The sequence below is a fragment of the Salmo salar genome, chromosome 06 (assembly GCF_965601325.2).
Source record: "Salmo salar chromosome 06, fSalSal1, whole genome shotgun sequence".
NCBI lineage: Eukaryota > Metazoa > Chordata > Actinopteri > Salmoniformes > Salmonidae > Salmo > Salmo salar.
Genome location: NC_138296.1, coordinates 32,080,842 through 32,106,358, shown reverse-complemented (window position 1 = coordinate 32,106,358; position 25,517 = coordinate 32,080,842). Strand labels below are relative to the sequence as shown.

At 41.8% G+C, this 25,517-nt stretch overlaps 1 protein-coding gene across 1 annotated transcript; it reads right to left on the bottom strand.

Moving 5' to 3' along the window:
* Positions 1-495: 495 nt before the first annotated feature.
* LOC106606894 (uncharacterized) lies at positions 496-17,653 on the bottom strand. The gene is made up of 9 exons (XM_014203350.3): positions 17,196-17,653; positions 12,350-12,548; positions 12,110-12,145; positions 11,963-12,016; positions 11,557-11,790; positions 10,270-10,376; positions 9,981-10,146; positions 9,803-9,881; positions 496-6,177 (listed from the first exon to the last, which is right to left on the bottom strand). Exons 1-9 carry the CDS (start codon positions 17,267-17,269, stop codon positions 5,903-5,905), a joined length of 1,224 nt encoding a protein of 407 aa, XP_014058825.3. The 5' UTR covers positions 17,270-17,653; the 3' UTR covers positions 496-5,902.
* Positions 17,654-25,517: the final 7,864 nt, after the last annotated feature.

Sequence of the window (25,517 nt, the reverse complement as noted above, 5' to 3'; positions counted from 1 at the left end):
CTGACCTAGTAACCTCTCAACCTGGTTTTCCCTCACAGTTTCACAAATGGGAAAGACAGCCTCATGTGTCACAATTGTTACACGACACCTGATCTTCCTGAACCGCAAAGACACTAGTTATTATACTGTATCACAGGCTAGCCCCAACGTGCCGATGCTATCCCTTGCTTGGACAGCATTGTCCCGCATTTTCCCATTGCCGAAAAACCATACAGAGCGCTCAGAAAGTATTCACACCCCTTGACTTTTTCCACATTTTGTGTTACAGCCTGAATTTACAATTGATTACATTGAGATGTTATTGGCCTACACGCACACAATACCCCATAATGTCAAAGTGGAATTATGCTTTTAGAAATGTTTACAAATTCATAAAAAATGTAAAGTTGAAATGTCTGGAGTCAATAGGTATTCAAGCCCTTTGTTATGACAAGCCTAAATAAGTTCTGGAGTAAACATCAGCTTAACAAGTCATAATACATTGCATAGACTCACTCTGTGTTCAATAATAGTGTTTAATATCAATCTTGAATGACTACCTCTCCGTACCCCACACAAAATAATACAGATAATTGTAAGGTCCCTCAGTCTAGCAGTGAATATAAAAAAAAAACAAGATTCAACCACAAAGACCAGGGAGGTTTTCCAATACCGCGCAAAGAAGGGCACCAATCCAATAAAAGGGAACACTTAAACAACACAATGTAACTCCAACTCAATCACACTTCTGTGAAATCAAACTGTCCACTTAGGAAGCAACTGATTGACAATACATTTCACATGCTGTTGTGCAAATGGGATAGACAACAGGTGGAAATTATAGGCAATTAGCAAGACACCCCCAATAAAGGAGTGGTTCTGCAGGTGGTGACCACAGACCACTTCTCAGTTCCTATGCTTCCTGGCTGATGTTTTGGTCACTTTTGAATGCCGGCGGTGCTTTCACTCTAGTGGTAGCATGAGACGGAGTCTACAACCCACACAAGTGGCTCAGGTAGTGCAGCTCATCCAGGATGGCACATCAATGCGAGCTGTGGCAAGAAGGTTTGCTGTGTCTGTCAGCGTAGTGTCCAGAGCATGGAGGCGCTACCAGGAGACAGGCCAGTACATCAGGAGACGTGGAGGAGGCCGTAGGAGGGCAACAACCCAGCAGCAGGACCGCTACCTCCGCCTTTGTGCAAGGAGGAGCAGGAGGAGCACTGCCAGAGCCCTGCAAAATGACCTCCAGCAGGCCACAAATGTGTATGTGTCTGCTCAAACGGTCAGAAAGACTCCATGAGGGTGGAATGAGGGCCCGACGTCCACAGGTGGGGGTTGTGCTTACAGCCCAACACCGTGCAGGCCGTTTGGCATATGCCAGAGAACACCAAGATTGGCAAATTTGCCACTGGCGCCCTGTGCTCTTCACAGATGAAAGCACGTGACAGACGTGACAGCCTGGAGACGCCGTGGAGAACGTTCTGCTGCCTGCAACATCCTCCAGCATGACCGGTTTGGCGGTGGGTCAGTCATGGTCTGGGGTGGCATTTCTTTGGGGGGCCGCACAGCCCTCCATGTGCTCGCCAGAGGTAGCCTGACTGCCATTAGGTACCGAGATGAGATCCTCAGACCCCTTGTGAGACCATATGCTGGTGCGGTTGGCCCTGGGTTCCTCTTAATGCAAGACAATGCTAGACCTCATGTGGCTGGAGTGTGTCAGCAGTTCCTGCAAGAGGAAGGCATTGATGCTATGGACTGGCCCGCCCGTTCCCCAGACTTGAATCCAATTGAGCACATCTGGGACATCATGTCTCACTCCATCCACCAACGCCACGTTGCACCACAGACTGTCCAGGAGTTGGCGGATGCTTTAGTCCAGGTCTGGGAGGAGATCTCTCAGGAGACCATCCGCCACCTCATCAGGAGCATGCCCAGGTGTTGTAGGGAGGTCATACAGCCCGTCTGGTGTTCAACCTTCCCAAGTTCTCTCACGTCACCCCGCTCCTCCGCTCTCTCCACTGGCTTCCAGTTGAAGCTCGCATCCGCTACAAGACCATGGTGATTGCCTACGGAGCTGTGAAGGGAACGGCACCTCCATACCTTCAGGCTCTGATCAGGCCCTACACCCAAACAAGGGCACTGCGTTCATCCACCTCTGGCCTGCTGGCCCCCCTACCTCTGAGGAAGCACAGTTCCCGCTCAGCCCAGTCAAAACTGTTCGCTGCTCTGGCACCCCAATGGTGGAACAAGCTCCCTCACGACGCCAGGACAGCGGAGTCAATCACCACCTTCCGGAGACACCTGAAACCCCACCTCTTTAAGGAATACCTAGGATAGGATAAAGTAATCCTTCTAACCCCCCCCCCCCTTAAAAGATTTAGATGCACTATTGTAAAGTGGTTGTTCCACTGGATATCATAAGGTGAATGCACCAATTTGTAAGTCGCTCTGGATAAGAGCGTCTGCTAAATGACTTAAATGTAAATGTAATACAGGCACGTGGAAGCCACACACACACTACTGAGCCTCATTTTGACTTGTTTTAAGGACATTACATCAAAGTTGGATCAGCCTGTAGTGTGGTTTTCCACTTTAATTTTGAGTGTGACTCCAAATCCAGACCTCCATGGGTTGATAAATTGGATTTCCATTGATTATTTTTGTGCGATTTTGTTGTCAGCACATTCAACTATATAAAGAAAAAAGTATTTAATAAGATTATTTCATTCATTCAGATCTAGGATGTGTTATTTTAGTGTTCCCTTTATTTTTTTGAGCAGTGTATTTATTTTAGTAATAAACTGCAATGTTGCTTAAATTGTTGGTCTATATTTTGTTCACATCAAGCTCTTAAGTGTTGTAAAAGCATAATACAGGTGGTGAATCAATCCCAGTAAATTTAAGCCTCAGATGTATTTTGTCTATCAAAAACATTTGTTTTCTTAAGTGGAATTTCACTATTCTTCTCCTTGAAATACCATTCTCTTCCTATTTTCTACCTTTAGTCTTCTCTTTTCCATCTCCCCCTTTCTTCCCCACCCCCACCCTAATGCCACCGTTATCCCATGATGCACTGCGAGAATCACAAAACACTCATCCAGTTGTGACTTTATGGAGTACAGCTAGAACCGGAAGTGACTTCGTAGCAGTTTAGGACAGCATTTTAGCTAACCCTAACCCAATTCTCCTAACCTGCTACGAAAAAGTCACTTCTAGTAGTAGCTGTATACATCCTAGTAAAACCCCTCATCCAACAGCTGTCCAAAAGCAGTGTGTGTGTGTGCAATATGCCAGAATGGGGCACACAGCACTTGCCTTCATAGGTCCACAAATAGTGACAACTTTGTTTTGAGAATATTTCTTAAAATTGTAAATTTCGTTAAAACTCCATCACCTGCATGCTTCACAATAACAAGAGACACACATAATAAATACATTATAAAAGCATACAAGTATCTTCGCATTTAACAAATAACTCAATTCCATGTGGTTCGTATTCCAGCCTTTGATGAGAGTAATGAGAGAAATATTTGCAAGTGGGTAAATCTATTTGAATTCGATCACTTTTTTAAAACATCCCTTTTGATTTAAACAAAAACTTCCCTACATGTTTGATCATGGAATAAGTAGTAAGAAAGTTACTTTTAGACCTGAATACCAAGGAGATCAAAGTTGACCCGAAGTGTACATGTTAAATAATTTTCATTAAAAAGGTTAAAGAAGCTATATGTAATATTTTTGCATTGTAATTCAGAAAATGTCCTTTACATAGCTGCAGCAGTAGTTAACTTAGTGTTTCACAATCATTCTCATTTGTGACAGAATCATTGTACCATTAAATAGCTTTTCAATAAACTAAAAATAAAGTATTTTCAGCTGTTTGAAGCTGGTGGATAAACTGAAAGTAAAAGACAAGCACAAGTTGCTTGCACTAGAAACCAAGTAATTTTTTTCTAATAAGGAAATTATAAAATATCCTGAACAAAAATATAAAACGCAACATGTAAAGTGTTGGTCCAATTTATCATGAGCTGAATTAAAAGATCCTAGAATTGTATAAAATTTTGTCATACAACACAATGCCACAGATGTCTCAAGTTGAGGGAGCTTGCAATTGGCATGCTGACTGCAAGAATGTCCACCAGAGCTGTTGCCAGCTAATTTAAAGTACATTACTCTACCATAAGCTGCTTCCAACGTTGTTTTAGATATTTTGCCAGTACGTCCAACCGGCCTTACAACTGACACCACGTGTAAACAGTATGTCTGTAATAAAGGCCTTTTGTGGGTAAAAACCTCATTCTGACCCATGGCTGCACCCCTGCCCAGTCAAGTGAAATCTATAGATTAGGGCCTACATTTATTTAAAAATGGATTGATTTCCTTATATTAACTGTTACTCAGTAAAATCTTTGAAATTGTTGTATGTTGCGTTTATATTTTGGTTCAGTATGCGGATGTAAGGTTATGTTCAAATCAAAAGGGTTGCTGTTAAAAAGTGAATAAATGCAAATGGATTTACCCATGTCAGACATCAGTGACTGTGCTCCCACCAGCATGGCAGCATCCATGCTCCCAACTGGAATTATAATATGGCCTCAACAGCCCTTAATATGGTACATATGATTAAAATAGCTAGAAATGCATTTGTCTTCATGTCCTTTGTAATCAGGATCAAGTAAGGTCTGATCACCGATGAGCCAGCCTACAGGAAGGTCAGAGACCTGGCAGTGTGGTGCCAGGACAACCTCTCCCTCAACGTCAGCAAGGCAAAATTAGATTATAGTGGACTACAGGAAACAGAAGGCTGAGCACACCCCCATTCACATCTAGTGGAGCAGGTCGAGAGCTTCAAGTTCTTCATTGAACACATCACTAAGGACCGATCACGGTCCAAACACAAGAGTTGTGAAGAGGGCATGATAACACCTCTCCCCCCTCAGGAGGCTTGGCATGGGCGCTCAGATCTTTAAAAAGTTCTACAGCTGCACCATTGAGAGCATCTTGACTGGCTGCATCAGCTCTTGGTATGGCAACTGCTTGGCATCCGACCACAAGGCGCTACAGAGGGTAGTGTGTACAGCCCAGTACATCACTGGGGCCAAGCTCCCTGCTATACAGAACCTCTACACCAGACGGTGTAAGAGGAAGGCCTTACAAATAGTCAAAGACTTCAGCCACCCAAGTCATAGACAACTCTCTGCTACCGCACAGCAAGCGTGACCGGAGAGACAAGTCTGGGACCAAAGCGCTCCTTAACAGCTTCTACCCCCAAACCATAAGACTGCTGAACAGTTAATCATATGGCTACCGCGACCATTTACATCGACCCCCCTTTTTTGCACTGGCTCTATGCACTCACTGGACGCTACCCACACATACTACACTGACACTCCAACACACACACTGCTGCCACTCTGTATATGATCTATCCTTAATGCCCAGTCATTTTTAACCCTACATATTACATCAACTACCTCATACCCTACACATTGACTAGGTACTGTTACTCCTTGTATAGAGCCTGGTTGCCATTTTATTGTTACCGTTTCCTTTCGTACTTTTTAACTGCATTGTTGGTTAAGGGCTCATAAGTAAGCATTTCACAGTACAACCTACACCTGTTAAATTCAGCACTTGACAAATATAATTTGATTTCAAAATAAAGCAATTGCTTTTAGGGATAACCTTATCATTAATAAATCACCTACCTAATCACCTATTTGTTTTGGCTGATTGAATTGATGCAGGTGGTACATAAATTCCTGACCCACACTGATGTCTGCTAACAATCTTGAAAGAGTACACCAGCCAAACATTTAACCAAAGTGTTTTTCAACAAAATGATCACACCTTAGAAAACCAAAATAACCTACTCCCAAAACATTTGGCAACATGGGAGAGCGCTCATCCAATAAATTATTCAGGTTTCCATGGCATGATGATCTTCAGAGGATGGTTCACTGTTGGGGTTACCGTCCAGGTTACTGATGGTGTTGGGGTTACCATCCGTGTTACTGATGGTGTTACCGTCCGTGTTACTGATGGTGTTACCGTCCGTGTTACTGATGGTGTTACCGTCCGTGTTACTGATGGTGTTACCGTCCGTGTTACTCTCGGTGTTGCTCCTAAAAAAGGAGACCCTTGTAACTGTGCTCTTTCCAGCTGTTTCCTTCCCAGATTCAATGCCAACCATGCCTGTAATAACAAATGCACATAAACACAATATGACCAACAAATTGCAACATGACATAAGGTAATTACAATAAAATGTAGAACAGTTAACACGCTATGTAATACACTAAGTATTCACCCAATTCAAAAGATACGTTGAGACCAAGTTATTCTCAAACATCTTTCGAAAAGTGAAGAGGTAAAACTGTAGCTATCGAACTGAAGGGATAGCTGGGAACGCCACAAACTCAACCTTGGCTGGGAACCATACCATTCAACCGAAGCAAGAATTTGGTCCCTCAAGCATCAACTCAGTGTGATATATACTATAGCAGGGTTTTTTTCTGGATCAAAAGGTGCTTAGGGGCATTTTTAAAGGCCACATCTTGGCAGTGTAGATACATTTTTGCATATAAATCAATTTCCTGCAATCCTAAGAATTTAGCCATGGCTAATGCAGTGCTAAATTAATTGTTTTGGGCTTTTTTCAAATCTCCCAGTAGTTCAAAAAAATATATACACTAAAAAATTAAGTAACATCCTCACTATCAACTGAGTTTATTTTCAGCAAACTTAACATGTGTAAATATTTGGATTAACATAAGATTAAACAGAAACTGAACAAATTCCACAGACATGTGATTAACAGAAATGGAATGTGTCCCTGAATAAAGGAGGGAGGGGGTGTCAAATCAAAAGTAAGTCAGTATCTGGTGTGGCCACCAGCTGCATTAAGTACTGCAGTGCATCTCCTCCTCATGGACTGCACCAGAATTGCCAGTTCTTACTGTGAGATGTTACCCCACTCTTCCACCAAGGCACCTGCAAGTTCCCGGACATTTCTGTGGGGAATGGCCCTAGCCCTCACCCTCTGATCCAACAGGTCCCAGACGTGCTCAATGGGATTGAGATCCGGGCTCGTCGCTGGCCATGGCAGAACACTGACATTCCTGTCTTGCAGGAAATCACACAGAACGAGCAGTATGGCTGGTGGCATTGTCATGCTGGAGGGTCATGTCAAGATGAGCCTGCAGGGAGGGTACCACATGAGGGAGGAGGATGTCTTCCCCGTAGCGCACAGCGCTGAGATCGCCTGCAATGACAACAAGCTCAGTCCGATGATGCTGTGACACCGCCCCAGACCATGACGGACCCTCCACCTCGATCCCGCTCCAGAGTACAGGCCTCGATGTAACGCTCATTCCTTCGACGATAAACGCAAATCCAACCACCACCCCTGGTGAGACAAGACAGCGACTCGTCAGTGAAGAGCACTTTTTGCCAGTCCTGTCTGGTCCAGCGACGGTGGGTTTGTGCCCATAGACAACGTTGTTGCCGGTGAGAACCTGCCTTACAACAGGCCTACAAGCCCTCAGTCCAGCCGCTCTCAGCCCATTGCGGCCAGTCTGAGCACTGATGGAGGGATTGTGCGTTCCTGGTGTAACTCGGGCAGTTGTTGCCATCCTGTACCTGTCCCGCAGGTGTGATGTTCGGATGTACCAATCCTGTGCAGCTGTTGTTACATGTGGTCTGCCACTGCGAGGACGATCAGCTGTCCGTCGTGTCTCCCTGTAGCGCTGTCTTAGCGTCTCAAAGTACGGACATTGCAATTTGTGGCCAGGGCACATCTACAATCCTCATGCCTCCTTGCAGCATGCTTAAGGCATGTTCACACAGATGAGCAGGGACCCTGGGCATATTTATTTTGGTGTCTTTCAGTCAGTAGAAAGGCCTCTTTAGTGTCCTAAGATTTCATAACTGCGACCTTATTTGCCTACTGTCTGCAAGCTGTTAGTGTCTTAATGAACATGCACCTGTGGAACGTTCGTTAATTGTTTATATTTCACTGAACAAGCATGGGAAAGTGTTTAAACCTTTTACAATTAATATGTGAAATTTTGGATTTTTACATTCTTTTAAAGACAGGGTGCTGAAAAAGTGACGTTTCTTATTTTGCCGAGTTTATATATAGATTGATTATATTTTCTACATTCTTTGAATCTGGTTTTAGAGTCGTTTAAGTTAAACTCTTTCTGTGTTTTCAATCACAAAAAAAATCTGCTAAAATTTTTTTTTTTTTTAAATTAAGGGCCCCATCTTGGCAATGTAGATATTAATTTAGAATGTATTATATATACACATTGTACCAGTCAAAAGTTTGGACACCTACTCATTCAAGGGTTTTTATTTTTACTACCTTCTAGAGTAAGAGTGAAGACATCAAAACTATGAAATAACACATGGAATCATGTAGTAACCAAAAAAAAGTGTTAAACAAATCAAAATATATTTTAGATTTGAGATTCTTCAAAGTAGCCACCCTTTGCCTTGATGACAGCTTTGCACACTCTTGGCATTTTCTCAACCATCATGGAGGTAGTCACCTGGAATGCATTTCAATTAACAGGTGTGCCTTGTTAAAATGTAATTTGTGGAATTTCCTTCTTAATGCATTTGAGCCAATCAGTTGTAGGGGTCCATATTATGGCAAGAACAGCTCAAATAAGCAAATAGAACCAGTCCATGATTACTTTAAGACATGAAGGTCAGTCAATCTGGAAAATGTCAAGAACTTTGAACGTTTCTTCAAGTGCAGTCGCAAAAAACATCAAGCTCTATGATGAAACTGGCTCTCATGAGGACCGCCACAGGAAAGGACGACCCAGAGTTACCTCTGCTGCAGAGGATAAGTTCATTAAGAGTTACCAGCCTCAGAATTTGCAGCCCAAATAAATGCTTCAATGTTCAAGTAACAGACATGTCAACATCAACTGTTCAGAGGAGACTGCGTGAAGCAGGCCTTCAAGGTCAAATTGCTGTGAAGAAACCACTACTAAAGGACACCAATAAGAAGAAGAGACTTGCTTGGGCCAAGAAACACGAGCAATGGACATTAGACCGGTGGAAATCTGTCCTTTGGTCTGATATTTTCCAACCGCTGTGTCTTTGAGGCGCAGAGTAGGTGAATGGATGATATCTGCATGTGCGGTTCCCACCGTGAAGCATGGAGGAGGAGTGATGGTGTGGGGGTGCTTTGCTGGTAACACTGTCAGTGATTTATTTAGAATTCAAGGCACACTTAACCAGCATGGCTACCACAGCACTCTGCAGTGATATGCCATCTCATCTGGTTTGAACTTAGTGGGACTATCATTTGTTTTTCAACAGGACAATGACCCAAAACACACCTCCAGGCAATCACCCAACCTCAATAACAATTGAGATGGTTTGGGATAAGTTGTTCCGCAGAGTGAAAGAAAGCAACCAACAAGTACTCAGCATGTGGGAACTCCTTCAAAACAGTTGGAAAGGCATTCCTCGTAAAGCTGGTTGAGAGAATTCCAGAAGTCTGCAAAGCTGTCAAAGGCAAAGTGCAGCTACTTTGAAGAATCTAAAATAGAACATATATTTTGATTTGTTTAAGACTTTTGGTTACTACATGATTCCATATGTGTTATTTCATAATTTTAATGTCTTCACTATTATTCTACAATGTAGGAAATAAAAATAAAAAACCCTTGAATGAGTAGGTATCCAAACTTTTGACTGGTACTGTATAAATACATTTCTTACTGTTTGGACTTAGGTGACCCAATAAAGGATTACAATGGCAGAAAAATCCCTGCTACGGTACAGGGATTGCGCTCACCTTGCAGATCAGTGTCATGCCCACCCTCTTGATTTGACTGAATTGCAAAGGAACTCTCTCTGAGCTCTGCAGGACTGAACTGTAGGAAATATAAAAAGGACAGGCAGAAATGCACCCATTCAATTGTAATGCAATCCATTATGATAAGAGTTAAGCTATAACTACAGAGTAAACTTACAGACAGATCCCTAGGAGTGGTGACCGGCTGTGGTCCTTTGCAGCACAGCAGAGAGAAAGGTCTCTGCTTGGTCTTGGGGTGCTCCTTGAAACACAGGCTGAACACCTTTGCAGGGAGGCAGACATCCCAGTTGTATGGATGGTCATTCACAAGATCAGACACCATCCTGTTGGGGTGAAGGTCACTATGGTCAAATATGAAATTAAACACCATATTTAAAAAAAATTAAAAAAAGGTACAATTATATAACTAGGCAAGTTATAGAAAGGAATGTGTCTAAAACACAAACCTGCTGATCAGGGTCTGTGTGGTCAGATCCAGTGATCCAACTTGCTGATGACGGTATAAGAGAGAGAACCCACTCAACTTCAGACGACTCTTCAAAGCAACATTGATCTGAAACATGAATAAATGGAAACAGCTCATGGTTGTCTAACGAACCACTTCTGACCTATTGACCTTTACTGCATATATGAACCAATATCAAAGTAGTACTTTTGCAAGGTACACTACATGACCAACAGTATGTTGACACCGGCTCGAACATTTCCTTCCAAAATCATGGGCATTAATATGGAGTTGGTCCCCCTTTGCTGCTATAACAGCCTCCACTCTCCTGGGAAGGCTTCGGACTAATGTTGGAACATTTCTGCAGGGACTTGTTGCCATTCAGCCACAAGAACATTTGTGAAGTCAGGGACTGATGTTGGGCGATTATGCCTGGATCGCAATCTGCGTTCCAAAGGTGTTTGATGGTGTTGAGGTAAGGGCTTTGTGCAGGCTAGTCAAGTTCTTCCACACTGATCTCAACAAACCATTTCTGTATGGACCATGGACCTCACTTTGTGCATGGGGGCATTGTCATGCTGAAACAGGAAAAGGCCTTCCCCAAACTGTTGCCACGAAGTTGGAAGCACAGAATCATACAGAACGTCATTGTATGCTGTAGCATTAAGATTTCCCTTCGGAAACTAAGGGACCTAGCCAGAACCATAAAAAATAAATCATAATATAAAACAGGCCAAGACCATTAATCCTCCTCCATCACCAAACTTCACAGTTGGCACTATGCATTGGGGCAGGTAGCATTCTCCTGGCATCTGCCAAAACCAGATTTGTCCGTCAGACTGGCAGATGGTGTACCGTGACTCATCACTCCAGAGAACGCATTTCAATTGCTTCAGGGTCCAATGACGGCAAGCTTTACACCACTCCAGCCGACGCTTGGCATTGTGGCTGCTTGGCCATGGAAACCCATTTCATGAAGCTCCTGACGAACAGTTCATGTGCTGATGTTGCTTAAAAAAGGCAGTAACTCCACAATAACAGCACTAGCAGTTGACCGGGGCAGAAATTTGACGAAGTGACTTGTTGGAAAGGTGGCATCTGACAGTGCCACATTGAAAGTCACAGCTCTTCAGTAAAGCTATGGCTGTGTGTTCGATTTTATACACCTGTCAGCAATGGGAGTGGCTGAAATAGCCGAATCCACTAATTTGAATGGGTGTCCACATACCTGTTACACATACACTATATATATACACAAAAGCATGATGTGACAAAATATACCTCTCACCTTACTGGTAAAGTTCTTCTTCAGTCGAACAAGGATTCCAAAAGGGAAGCCAAAGTGAGAGATGACTTCAGCTACATGCTGTGCTATCTCAGTAGAGCTACAACCTCTCAGGGGGAAGGCCTCCACCCATTTGGAGTAGAAGTCTGTCAAGGTCAGAACGTACTGGTGTCCGTTCAATGTCAAGGGTAGCGGCCCTCTGATGTCCATACCCAGCCACTCCCACGCCTCTGTGATCTGGGTAAGAATGGGAGACAATGTATAGTACTGTTTTAATGACACTCTTATTGGTTTTCGATCCAGAGTGAGACATATTAGAAAAAAAACAGACCAATGAATCAACGATCAACTTGGAGACTCTATCCCTAACCCTGTATTAGAGACTGAATGTTTACACATCCTTCATTACCTCTATTATGTGCTTGAGGGGTGGAAGTTGGAACTCCATGTTCTCACATGCCACCTGAAAATAAAGTGCATCGTTGATCTATTTTTTTGCACAAGTTACTGGCATATAGCATAAGCCATTGGTTGTTCTTGTGAGTAAATAACTTACCTTCGGGGAAACATCTTTGACTGCCCAGGTAATACTCTGCAAAGATCAATATGGTGAAAATATGAAAGTCTACTTGGAGAAAAACTCCAGTAAATAATCCCTGTTCATCTGGCAAAGAAATCGTGTTGCTCAACTCAGCGCCAATGAGCATGTGCCAATTGCACCTCAGTTTGCGTCGTACATCAAGTACTGAGTTGAGCAACAAGTGAGGAAAAAAGTCAGAGGTTGTATTAAAAGTACCTTCTTTTGAAAGTTTTTTGGATAGTCGAATATAGTCGGGACTGCGTCTGGCGTGAGGCGTTGACGTATGTCCCTTCCGCAAATATACTTGTCTTCAAAGTGAACAGAGCACACACGGTGGTTTTGTTGCGGATTCCACCCTTTACACTTCATATTAATAATCCATTGTTTGCGTCTTTCAGGATCATTTTTGGGGAATCTGTTACCAAAACATTCATACGTCAAAATTGGCATCACAATTACAGCTTTCAAATAAAGAGTAAATCCATGAATGGTTTATTCAACAGACTTCTAAGGAGAACAGCATTGTCACAGCGCAGAGTTTAAGTACAATTATCAAACTAGCTGACGTCAGCTAGCTAAATTCTCCTGCAAACCATTTGTACTAGCTAGCTGAACCAGACCTCCAACACTCAGATTCATACTCTACAAGCGTTATGTCAATATACATTAGTTGATCACTTTCTTCATTTAATCCAGTTATGGCCAGTGTGTACTTCCAAAAAAGGTCTAAATAAAAATGTACAAGCAACCAAAAAAGCACCTCCAATGTAAATCACTCCTTACCAGCATGCACAGTTCGAAAGTCTACAACAACTCAATTTGTTTCCCCTTTGGATATTGGTTAATATATATTCAGAGTTCTCTCGTCAATACCTATTCGACGGAAGGTCCTAGGATGACATATTTAGAATCAGATGACAAGAGAGGCCTAGGTACAGCCTTTTTTTCTCTCTCCATTCCATTTTCAAAGTGACTTAAAATGTGGTTTCAATGGGAGAATATTATGCACTCTCGGTCTGTCTTAAAAGTGCAATCAGCCGAACCTGGTGTTAACCGAAAAACTGTCTCAATTAAATGATCTAGAGATCTTAAACCAACTGTTTTTTCTCAACAAATACATTTAAAAATGTGATTGTTTATTTAACAAATTTTATGTAAAAATATGAGCTCAAACATAAATAGGCCTATGCTCGCTCACTTGTACGCAACTAATTGCATTCTAAACTGAAGATCATTAATAGTTAGTTGATTATTGGACTCAGGTGTGTTAGCTGGGGAAAAAGTCTGACACCGATCAGGCCCCCCGAGGCCTACTTGCATGACCTAGAGAGCCAAAATCACTGACGTCCCTATTAGAATTCCCATTTTAAAAAGTTCTGACTATAAATAATTCATTTTTAATGGCTTCCAATCCAAATGCTAGAGATCTATAGTCAAGTGTGGTGTGTTCCCTGACCTCTATTAATCCACATAAAGAAAACATTTTCAATAGCTTCCAGTCCACATGACATACACATCTAAAACCACTCAATGGTAGGTCACTGATCTCTCTCCTCCATAGGAGGGAAATTCAATTTTACATTTCACTGATTTTACATGAATATTTCCTCTGGTAGGTCTAATTTTCAATAGCTCACTGTCCATATGAGCTATAGATCTCTAAAGACAAGTGTGGTGGGTTCTTTGACCTGTCTTATAAATGTTATTATTATTCCTCCCCTTTGTTTTACTACAAATATTTATCGTATTACAACTGTGGTTATTAATTCACATACAGATCTACTCTTTTTCTCCCCAATTTCGTGGTATCCAAATTGGTAGTTACAGTCTTGTCTCGTCGCTGCAACTCCCCTACGCACTGCTTCTTGACACACTACTCGCTTAATCCGGAAGCCAGCCACACCAATAACCCCAAGCACAGATCAAAATCCACAAATAAATTGTAATTTGACCACAAAAAAAATCAACATTTTGCAATGGCCATCTCAGTCTCCGGACTTGAACCCTATTAAAACTCTGGTTTGAATTGAAGAGGGCACTCCACATGCACAGAATTAAGAATCTAGAAAGATTCTGTATGGAGGCAAAGTCTAAGATTCCTCCCAACGTGTTCTCCAATCTCATAAATCATCTCAAAAAGACTTAGCGTAGAGTACAAAGGCGAGGAATTTTGAAAAAATAAAAAGGTGTAACTTTGATAAGCGGCAACGAAGCCACTGCAATGGTCTGTAGATCTGTAGTGCATATGGAAAGTGAGCTATTGAAAATTAGGCCCATCATGAGAACAACTCATGTAAAAAATCTGTGAAAAAAATGAAAGAAGCAATTCTAAGTGGTGTAGCCTACTGTGGACAATGAGTGAGGTCAGAGACCTACAGTACCAGTCAAAAGTTTGGACACCTACTCATTCAAGGGTTTCTTTATTTTTTACTACTTTGTAGTTTAATAGTGAAGACATCAAAACTATGAAATAATGTATATGGAATCATGTAGTAACCAAAAAGAAAAAAGTGTTAATCAAATCAAAAAATATTCCAAGTAGCCACCCTTTGGGGCGGCAGGTAGCGTTGGGCCAGTAACCGAAAGGTTGCTGGATCGAATCCCTAAGCTGACAAGGTAAAAATGTGTCCTTCTGCCCCTGAACAAGGCAGGTAACACACTGTTCTCCGGTAGGCCGTCATTGTAAATAAGAATTTGTTCTTAACAGACTTGTCTAGTTAAAAAAAAAAATTATTGCCTTGACGTCAGCTTTGCACACTCTTGGCATTCTCTCAACCAGCGTCACCTGGAATGCACTTCCAACAGTCTTAAAGGAGTTCCCACATATGCTGAGCACTTGTTGGCTGCTTTTCCTTCACTCCGCAGTCCAACTTATCCCAAACCATCTCAAGTGGGTTCAGGTCGGGTGATTGTGGAGGCCAGGTCATCTGATGCAGCACTCCATCACTCTCCTTCTTGGTCAAATAGCCCTTACACAGCCTGGAGGTGTGTTGGGTCATTGTCCTGTTGAAAAACAAATGATAGTCCCACTAAGTGCAAACCTGAATGCTGTTGTAGCCATGCTGGTTAAGTGTAAATCCCTGACAGTGTCACCAGCAAAGCACCCCCACACACTTCACGATGGGAACCACACATACGGAGATCTTCCTTTCACCTACTCTGCATCTCACAAAGACACGCTGGTTGGAACCAAAAATCTAAAATCTGGATTTCCACCGGTCTAATGTCCATTGCTCGTGTTTCTTGGCCCAAGCAAGCCTCTACTTATTATTGGTGTCCTTTAGTTATGGGTTCTTTGCAGCAATTCGACCATGAAGGCCTGATTCTCGCAGTCTCCTCTGAACAGTTGATGTTGAGATGTGTCTGTTACTTGAACTCTGAAACATTTATTTGGGCTGCAATCTGAGGCTGGGAACTCGAATAAACATATCATCTGCAGCAGAAGTAACTCTGGGTCTTCCTTTCCTGTGGCGGTCCTCCTGAGAGCCAGTTTCATCATGGAGCTTGATGGTTTTTGCGACTGCACTATAAGAAACTTTCAAAGTTCTTCAAGGTTTCCAAAATTGACTGACCTTCATGTCTTAAAGTAATGATGGACTGTTGTTTCTATTTGCTTATTTGAGCTGTTCTTGCCATAATATGGACTTGGTATTACCAAATAGGGCTATCAAAGAGGAGGAACAAAAAAGTGTAACTTCGACAAGAGAATTGAAGGAAACCACCACTCTTGTCTGTAGATCATATGGATAGGAAGGTATTGAAATATGCCAATTAAATCTGATATGTGGTAAACTGAAATTCTATTGAATGTAGCATGGATGAGGTGGGGTCAGTGACTTCACATTATGTGGTTTTACATCTCCATTTCACCTGGATGTGAAGCGTTTGAAAATAACCCTTGTAAATTGGTCAAATATAGCATAGTAGTTAGACGTAACTAATAGAAATGTGGGGCCATTCGGCAACTGGAGTCCCTACGCAGTGTGTGTCATCTTCATATAGGGCTAACCCTCCTGGACGGGAATGCAAACATTGTTTTGTTTACGTGCAATCACTGGCATTGCACTTTTACAACAGTCCTAGACCAGCTGAGCACCAGAAAACAGCATATTGCCTCCTTTCCGGCTCTGTTAAGAGTAGAGTTCTACCACAGAACGAGACAGATATTTCACAGAATGTATAAATGTGAAGCATCCGGTTGGTGTTTCCACTCGCTAGCAAATATGGTGATGTTAGATATTACTGCACTGTTGGAGCTAGAAACCCAAGCATTTCGTTACACCTGCAATAACATCTGCCTAACATGTATGTGACAAATCAAATTTGAGAAGAGAAGAGAAGACACACACACATACACACATACATACATACATACATACACATACATATATACATTTTGTCATCTGCTGAAACATTTTAATGCAATAGTTCTGTTTACAAAATTAAAATCTGTCAAACAGAATCGACTGCGTTTTCTAGACTTTACCCTTCGCCAAAGTTTATAAAAATTGCATTGTTTAGGAGTGCAAGGGCGAATTGAGTTATTACACAAGCACGGGACAGAGTAGGCGTTCACTAAAATAAATATGCAAATAAATGCTAGAACGTGCCAACAGGATCTCACTCGCTCGTGTTTGGTTCTGCCTACTATGATTCATTTGCCCACATTGGAAAGGACAGGCTCTGATCCATCTTGGGTTAGTAATACAAATCTTTGGTTCGACTATTAGTAAAAACAATGGGTGTACCTTGCTCTCTACCGTCATCTGATACTAGATATATCACTCATCATCCTAGGACCTTCCGTCAGAGACCTATCGACGAGTTAACCCTCGAATATCCGCAAGTAAAAACAAGTTTACTGCGGTTATTATATACAGTTAACATAATCATATTAGAACGCTTGCAGACATTGTGAATCGGAGCTTTCTGTTTCTCGAGCTACTACAGCTGGCTAGAACTTTAGTATGCGTTTGCCTAAGCTAGCTACCGTAGGAATTTAGTTAGCTAGGCATCAAACGTGGCTCTCGAGGTAGTTTTAACAGTAGACTGTAATACTTACCTAAAAAATCCTACACCAGCTTTGGGGCTGCGGTTTTTGCAGTTGTATGCTGAACACAGTGACAGTGTTGGCATTCTTGTCGCTGTGTGACAGGAACAAATATTACCCACGCAGGACTACTAACTAGCTAATCACTCTCTGAGGTGTTGCCAATTATATTTCAGTGAGAATTCTTCTTTGTTGGGGTCTTACGAAGCACAACTTCCAAAACGTTGTATTGCCGCCACCTACTGTGCGGGATGAAAACGTTTTTTTCTTTTTTTTATGAAAATAAAAATATCCCACTGTTCGTCACTGGGCTTCCTTTCATCACCATATTTGTTAATGAGTGGAAACGCCAACCGGATGCTTCAAATGTATTCATCTCCTGAAATATCTGTCTCATTGTTCTATCTACGCACATACTGTACTGTCTTTGACCCAGCCTTTTGCTAGCCTCGTACGAACATCCTGATCGCGCGCGCTTACATGATGTTTCGCGACACAGAACGTAAGCTCGCGAGATCAGGATGGTTCGTATGAGGCTAACCTTCTGCTACTCACCTAAAATTAGCTAGCTAGTATAAGGGATTCCATTCCAAGCATGGATGAGTTATTCTATTTGATAGAGCAGCGTTGTTAGTTTCCCTACAAGCCTATCATTCTAATAGTAATATATCATGTTCTTGATCTTCAACAGATGCTCAGCCTTTGGCAGGAAAAAAACTGAGTTGGGTGAGTAAGTCTCACATTCAATGGTGTTCCCTTTCAGATTGTGGGCACGAAGATGTATGAATGCCACCAGGGGGAAAGACAGACTAACAAAATACAAATATGCTTCTGAAATGAACAGAAAGGCTGTAAGTTCAAAGACAGATCACTGTAATTTATACCATACAGTATACTGAACCAATTTACAACACCAATTTCCTTTTAATAATGTTGAAGTGCTAAAGAACAATGTCATGTTCCTCAATAAAATTTAAGAAGATGGGACTTAAACGGGTGTCCCAACTTTGTGGTCACTCCCATGGCACTTATCGCAACAGTATGTAAGGGGGTTAGGGTGGTGAATTTTCCCTTACACTGTAAAGCGCTTTGGGTGTCTAGAAAAGTGCCCTGTAAGTCCAATCAGTTATTATTATTAAATGTTTTGCCATCTTCCATAGCTTTAAGACCATGCCTTTGTACAGAGACGGAAACTGGTACAAAATACCTGGGAGGAGGAAAGTGTGCGGGTTGTTCCACCAATTGAGTACCTTTTGTGTAGTGTAACTTTTATTTCACCTAATTTTAACACTCTGTCATGAAGAGTTCAACATAATAAAAACATGTTCTCATTTCAAGATGTTAAATAAATGACTATAGTAAGTGCTGTGCTGGCTAATTTCTGCATTACCAAATGAGGAGAGTTAAACTTCACACACAAGTCAGTTATACTTAAAACTACATCTTTAATAATTAAGATGCTTTTGCAAAAGCACTTGACCTTCAATGAACCATTGAAAAGTGATTACACAAAAGTACAAAGATCTTTTATACCCAAGACCCACCCCTCTCAACGTACATGACGAACAACAGATCTTAGGAACAGTTCACAAAGGTTAAGTTCTGTTTGAAAGATATCTATAAAACATAGCAGACAGCAACTGCTGTATCAACAGTGTTCATTGTATAGACCAGTATCTGGTCCTCCCACCCCAAACTGGAACCGTCTCTCCCTGGTACAGTATAGAACAGAACCATTAGCTCATCCAATGGCATAAATCAATTGACAACTCTAGATACTCCCATCTCAAGTAAACCCCTCTTGACTCCACTCCTGGACAAGCTCACTGAGGGGAGTGACTTGCGCACAGACATTGTGGAGACAAATAATTGGTTCCCCGTTAATCACGCCATCCCTTCACATGGTTTAACAATACATTCACATATGACAAGTATCTCACATAAGCATATTATGCAAAGAAAACATCTTAATTATCCATGTTACCCAACTAATTCTGATTCATCCGCCACGGTGCCTAAGTGCCTAAATGAGAAGTGCCTAAATGAGAAGAAAATCTGCCAATTTAAAAAATGGACATTTCTGTGAAACTGTGTACATTTTACTTGTGGATTAGTTGTGGATTTTGAAAATAAATCTCTAAAATCAAGATGTGTCAATTTGTTTGTCTACATGCCATTTTAAAAGCAATGCTTGTAGTAAACCTATTTTGGGTCAAGAAAAGTATGAGTAAGGGCAAACATCATGTTAAGCTTGCAAGCTGAGTTTGTATAAGACATCCAATTACCACTTTGCATTTAAAAACGTTTGGTTTTATTATAGCTAATAATTAACCAAATCATTGATGGATCACTAGATAAAAGAAACATAGAAACCTTCGGTGTGAAAACTCCCCAAAGGCAGACTGAAAAGTAACTGAATTTGTCGATAGACCCTTTTACCAATAAAGTCACTGAAGGGTTCTGAAAATTCTCAAAAATATAGTGGCAAAGTCCCTAAATTGGCAAGACTGGATGCCACCAGATGGAAGTATCACACTCTCACACATGAACACACACATAATCAAACTAGAGATATGATATAATGACAATAGGATTCGTTGCTCCTGCTTATTCCTCTTTGGATTGGTGGAAACATCTTGTTATTTGAATAATCATTTTGAATATTTTATGAGGAGTGTTGATGTCAACCGTGTGTATTCAATGGAGAGTGAGATGCTTAGACAATCTTGAAGTTCAACAGGGACTCCGATATAAAGTGTTTTTTTTTTTATCAAAGTTGCCAGGATTTTACTTGCATCACACTCGTAACAACCTAATCATTACGAAACTTCTATTAGACCAAATAAGTCTCACTTATCAAAATAGCAATTCATGTTTATCTTGACTAAATTTGACACTCTCTCATTGCCCCCCCCACATACAAAAACTCCATGCCTGCTTAATAATTAAGGATCTGCTTAACGTGGACAGATTTCAGGCAGATTTCACTCACTTTTTATTCATTATTTTACTTATATTTGTGTATTGTTTTTGTGGTGTGGTTTTCACATAAGCCCTTTTGGGCTTCCAACCTATGGAGGACCAAACCTGCCACAAATCGATACATAAATAAATGCACACATAGATAAATAAATGGATGAATGAAGCACACATAAATAGATATATATTATTATTAATCGCACTTTAATTTTATTCATTTATTTATGTATTTCTTCCTCCAATATGATAATGAGGGGGTGTCATCAAACATTTGTGGGTGGTATCTAACACACCATTGGTTAATCAATGTCACAGCGCGTTGCTCGATTCAGTATGCCAGAACGGTGTTCAACGTTTAATTAATCAAATCAAATTTGAAATCAAATCAAATTTTGTTCGTCACATGCTTTGTAAACAACAGGTGTAGACTAACAGGGAAATGCTTAGTTAAGGGTCCTTCCTAACAATGCACAGAGAAAGGAAATAATAGAAAAGTAAAACACGTAATAATAAAAGTAATAATAAATACACAAACGGTGACCGGATGCTGGAGTGAGTAGTCGTGCTGTACTTCGCTCCGCGGGTAATATTACATTTCATTACAACGGAACGATTTGATTTGATTAGCTAGCTAGCTAGCTACATAGTTGTCTTTGCTGTCTTTTTATCAAGGATAAAGGTGTAGCTTTGAGAAACTAACAAGGTTAGCTAGCCAGCTGTATTCGTTCGTTCGTACCGTTTTCCAAACGGCGTCAACACCACAACACCACAGCCACTGCTAGCTAGCCAACTTTACCAACTAGCAGTACTGTAGAAACTAAATACATTACAACGGAACGTTTTGATTAGTGTAATGTTAGCTAGCTACAAAGTTGTCTTTGTATCAAAGATAAAGGTAAGATAAAGGTAAACGCAGCCATTGCTAGCTAGCCAACTCTAGCAGCTAGCAGTACTGTATCATTTTTAGTCAATAAGATTTTTGCAACGTAAAATTAACTTTCTGAACTTTCGAGACGTGTAGTCCACTTGTGTAGCTAGCAGGACTGACTTTGTGTTAGCTAGTCAACGTTTAATCACTTCTGCGTTATGAAAGGAACTAGACACGGACACGTATGATCCATTGGTAGTTTGTTGTAACCAAGTATTGGTGCTAACATTGTGTATTGGTGCTAACCATGTGTTATTGGATGCTAGCATGCTAGTTAGCTACGGCGTCATAGGACACGGTGCACTGGGTGGGTTTCACGGAAGAATACTGTACCAAGTTATCTAGCTGAATAAACTAAGTTTTAGCCTATTCCTGGAAACATTGAACCATTGTAGTTTACATCAATTATATTTCTAAAGTGGAAGTTGGAAAAGTTATATGAGTGTTTCAGTGAATGGTTAGTGAGGGAGGCCCTGCGCTCTCGCTTCCCCAGTTGTTTAGTTAATTTTCATTCCAGTCGCCTTTGCATTAGTGTAGCCTCTCCTGTAGCCTGTCAACTATGTGTCTGTCTATCCCTGTTCTCTCCTCTCTGCACAGGCCACACAAACGCCTCACACCGCGTGGCCGCTGCCACTCTAACGTGGTGGTCCCAGCGCGCACGACCCATGTGGAGTTCCAGGTCTCCGGCAGCCTCTGGAATTGCCGGTCTGCGGCCAACAAGGCAGAGTTCATCTCAGCCTATGCTACCCTCCAGTCCCTCGACTTCTTGGCGCTGACGGAAACATGGATTACCACAGAAAACACTGCTACTCCTACTGCTCTCTCCTCGTCTGACCACGTGTTTTCGCATACCCCGAGAGCATCTGGTCAGCGGGGTGGTGGCACTGGAATCCTCATCTCTCCCAAGTGGACATTCTCTCTTTCTCCCCTGACCCATCTGTCTACCTCCTCATTTGAATTCCATGCTGTCACAGTCACTAGCCCATTCAAGCTTAACATCCTTATCATTTATCGCCCTCCAGGTTCCCTTGGAGAGTTCATCAATGAGCTTGACGCCTTGATAAGTTCCTTTCCTGAGGATGGCTCACCCCTCACAGTTCTGGGTGACTTTAACCTCCCTACGTCTACCTTTGAGTCATTTCTCTCTGCCTCCTCCTTTCCACTCCTCTCCTCTTTTGATCTCACCCTCTCACCGTCCCCCCCTACTCACAATGCAGGCAATACGCTTGACCTCATCTTTACTAGATGCTGTTCTTCTACTAATCTCACTGCAACTCCCCTCCAAGTCTCTGACCACTACCTTGTATCCTTTTCCCTCTCGCTCTCCTCCAACACTACTCACTCTGCCCCCACTCAGATGGTATTGCGCCGTTGCAACCTTCGCTCTCTCTCTCCTGCTACTCTCTCCTCTTCCATCCTATCATCTCTTCCCTCTGCGCAATCCTTCTCCAACCAATCTCTTGATTCTGCTTCCTCAACCCTCCTCTCCTCCCTTTCTGCATCCTTTGACTCTCTATGTCCCCTATCCTCCCGGCCGGCTCGGTCCTCCCCTCCTGCTCCGTGGCTTGACGACTCATTGTGAGCTCACAGAACAGGGCTCCGGGCAGCCGAGCGGAAATGGAGGAAAACTAGCCCCCCTGCGGACCTGGCATCTTTTCACTCCCTCCTCTCTACATTTTCTTCCTCTGTTTCTGCTGCTAAAGCCACTTTCTACCACTCTAAATTCCAAGCATCTGCCTCTAAGCCTAGGAAGCTCTTTGCCACCTTCTCCTCCCTCCTGAATCCTCCCCCCCCCTCCCCCCCCCTCCTCCCTCTCTGCGGATGACTCTGTCAACCATTTTGAAAAGAAGGTTGACGACATTCGATCCTCGTTTGTTAACTTGTTATGGATAGGGGGCAGTATTTTCACGGCCGGATAAAAAACGTACCCGATTTAATCTGATTATTACTCCTGCCCAGAAACTAGAATATGCATATAATTATTAGCTTTGGATAGAAAACACTCCAAAGTTTCTAAAACTGTTTGAATGGTGTCTGTGAGTATAACAGAACTCATTTGGCAGGCCAAAACCTGAGAAGATTCCAAACAGGAAGCGCCCTCTCTGACTATTTCTTGGCCTTCTTGATCATCTCTATCCAAAACAGGGGATCTCTGCTGTAACGTGACATTTTCTAACGCTCCCATAGGCTTTCAGAAGGCGCCAGAACGTTGAATGATGACTTTGCAGGCCATGGCTGAAAAACAGTAGCGCATTTGGATAGTGTTCGATCTGAGAACAATGAGACTGGGGGCGCGTGCACGAGCCGACTCCATGTTTTTATTTTTTCGTCTTTGAACGAAAACAGGGTTTCCCGGTCGGAATATTATCGCTTTTTTACGAGAAAAATCGCATAAAAATTGATTTTAAACAGCGTTTGACATGCTTCGAAGTACGGTAATGGAATATTTTGCATTTTTTTGTCACGAAACGCGCCGGGAGCGTCGCCCTTCTTTACCCTTCGAATAGTGTCTTGAACGCACGAACAAAACGCCGCTATTTGGATATAACTATGGATTATCTGGAACCAAACCAACATTTGTTATTGAAGTAGAAGTCCTGGGAGTGTATTCTGACGAAGAACAGCAAAGGTAATCCAATTTTTCTTATTGTAAATCTGAGTTTGGTGAGTACTAAACTTGGTGGGTGTCAAAATAGCTAGCCATGATGGCCGGGCTATCTACTCAGAATATTGCAAAATGTGCTTTCACCGAAAAGCTATTTTAAAATCGGACACCGCGATTGCATAAAGGAGTTCTGTATCTATAATTCTTAAAATAATTGTTATGTTTTTTGTGAACGTTTATCGTGAGTAATTTAGTAAATTCACCGGAAGAGTTCGGTGGGAATGCTAGTTCTGAACGTCACATGCTAATGTAAAAAGCTGGTTTTTGATATAAATATGAACTTGATTGAACAAAACATGCATGTATTGTATAACATAATGTCCTAGGAGTGTCATCTGATGAAGATCATCAAAGGTTAGTGCTGCATTTAGCTGTGGTTTTGGTTTTTGTGACATTATATGCTAGCTTGAAAAATGGGTGTCTGATTATTTCTGGCTGGGTACTCTGCTGACATAATCTAATGTTTTGCTTTCGCTGTAAAGCCTTTTTGAAATCGGACAGTGTGGTTAGATAAAGGAGAGTCTTGTCTTTAAAATGGTGTAAAATAGTCATATGTTTGAAAAATTGAAGTTTTTGTATTTTTGAGGAATTTGTAATTCGCGCCACGCCTATCATTGGATATTGGAGCAGGTGTTCCGCTAGCGGAACGTCTAGATGTAAGAGGTTTAACCTGTTATGGCTAGGGGGCAGTATTTTCACGGCTGGATAAAAAACGTACCCGATTTAATCTGGTTACTACTCCTGCCCAGTAACTAGAATATGCATATAATTATTGGCTTTGGATAGAAAACACTCCAAAGATTCTAAAACTGTTTGAATGGTGTCTGTGAGTATAACAGAACTCAAATGGCAGGTCAAAACCTGAGAGATTCCTTTACAGGAAGTGGCCTGTCTGACCATTTCTTGAACTTCTTTGCCATCTCTATCTTTTACAAAGGATCTCTGCTCTAACGTGACACTTCCTACGTCTTCCATGGGCGCTCAGAGCCCGGGAAAAACCAGAATGTCGTCATCCCAGCCCCAGGCTGAAACACATTATCGCCTTTCTCAAGTGGCCGATCAAGGGACTGTGGGCTTAGGCGCGTGCCCTGGCCGCCCCCGTCTTTGTGATTTTTCCTCTGTTTGCCGAAAAGGAGATTCCCGGTCAGAATATTATCGCTTTTTTACGAGATAAATTGCATAAAAATTTATTTTAAACAGCGGTTGACATGCTTCGAAGTACGGTAATGGAATATTTAGAATTTTTTTGTCACGAATTGCGCCATGCGCACGACCCTGATTTACCATTTCGGATAGTGTCTGGGACGCACGAACAAAACGCCGCTATTCGGATATAACGATGGATTATTTTGGACCAAACCAACATTTGTTATTGAAGTAGCAGTCCTGGGAGTGCATTCTGACGAAGACAACAAAAGGTAATCAAACTTTTATAATAGTAAATCTGATTTTGGTGAAGGCTAAACTTGCCGGGTGTCTAAATAGCTAGCCCGTGATGGCTGGGCTATGTACTTAGAATATTGCAAAATATGCTTTCACCAAAAAGCTATTTTAAAATCGGACATATCGAGTGCATAGAGGAGTTCTGTATCTATAATTCTTAAAATAATTGTTATGCTTTTTGTGAACGTTTATCGTGAGTAATTTAGTAAATTGTTAGTAAATTCCCCGGAAGTTTGCGGGGGGTATGCTAGTTCTGAACGTCACATGCTAATGTAAAAAGCAGTTTTTTGATATAAATATGAACTTGATTGAACAAAAC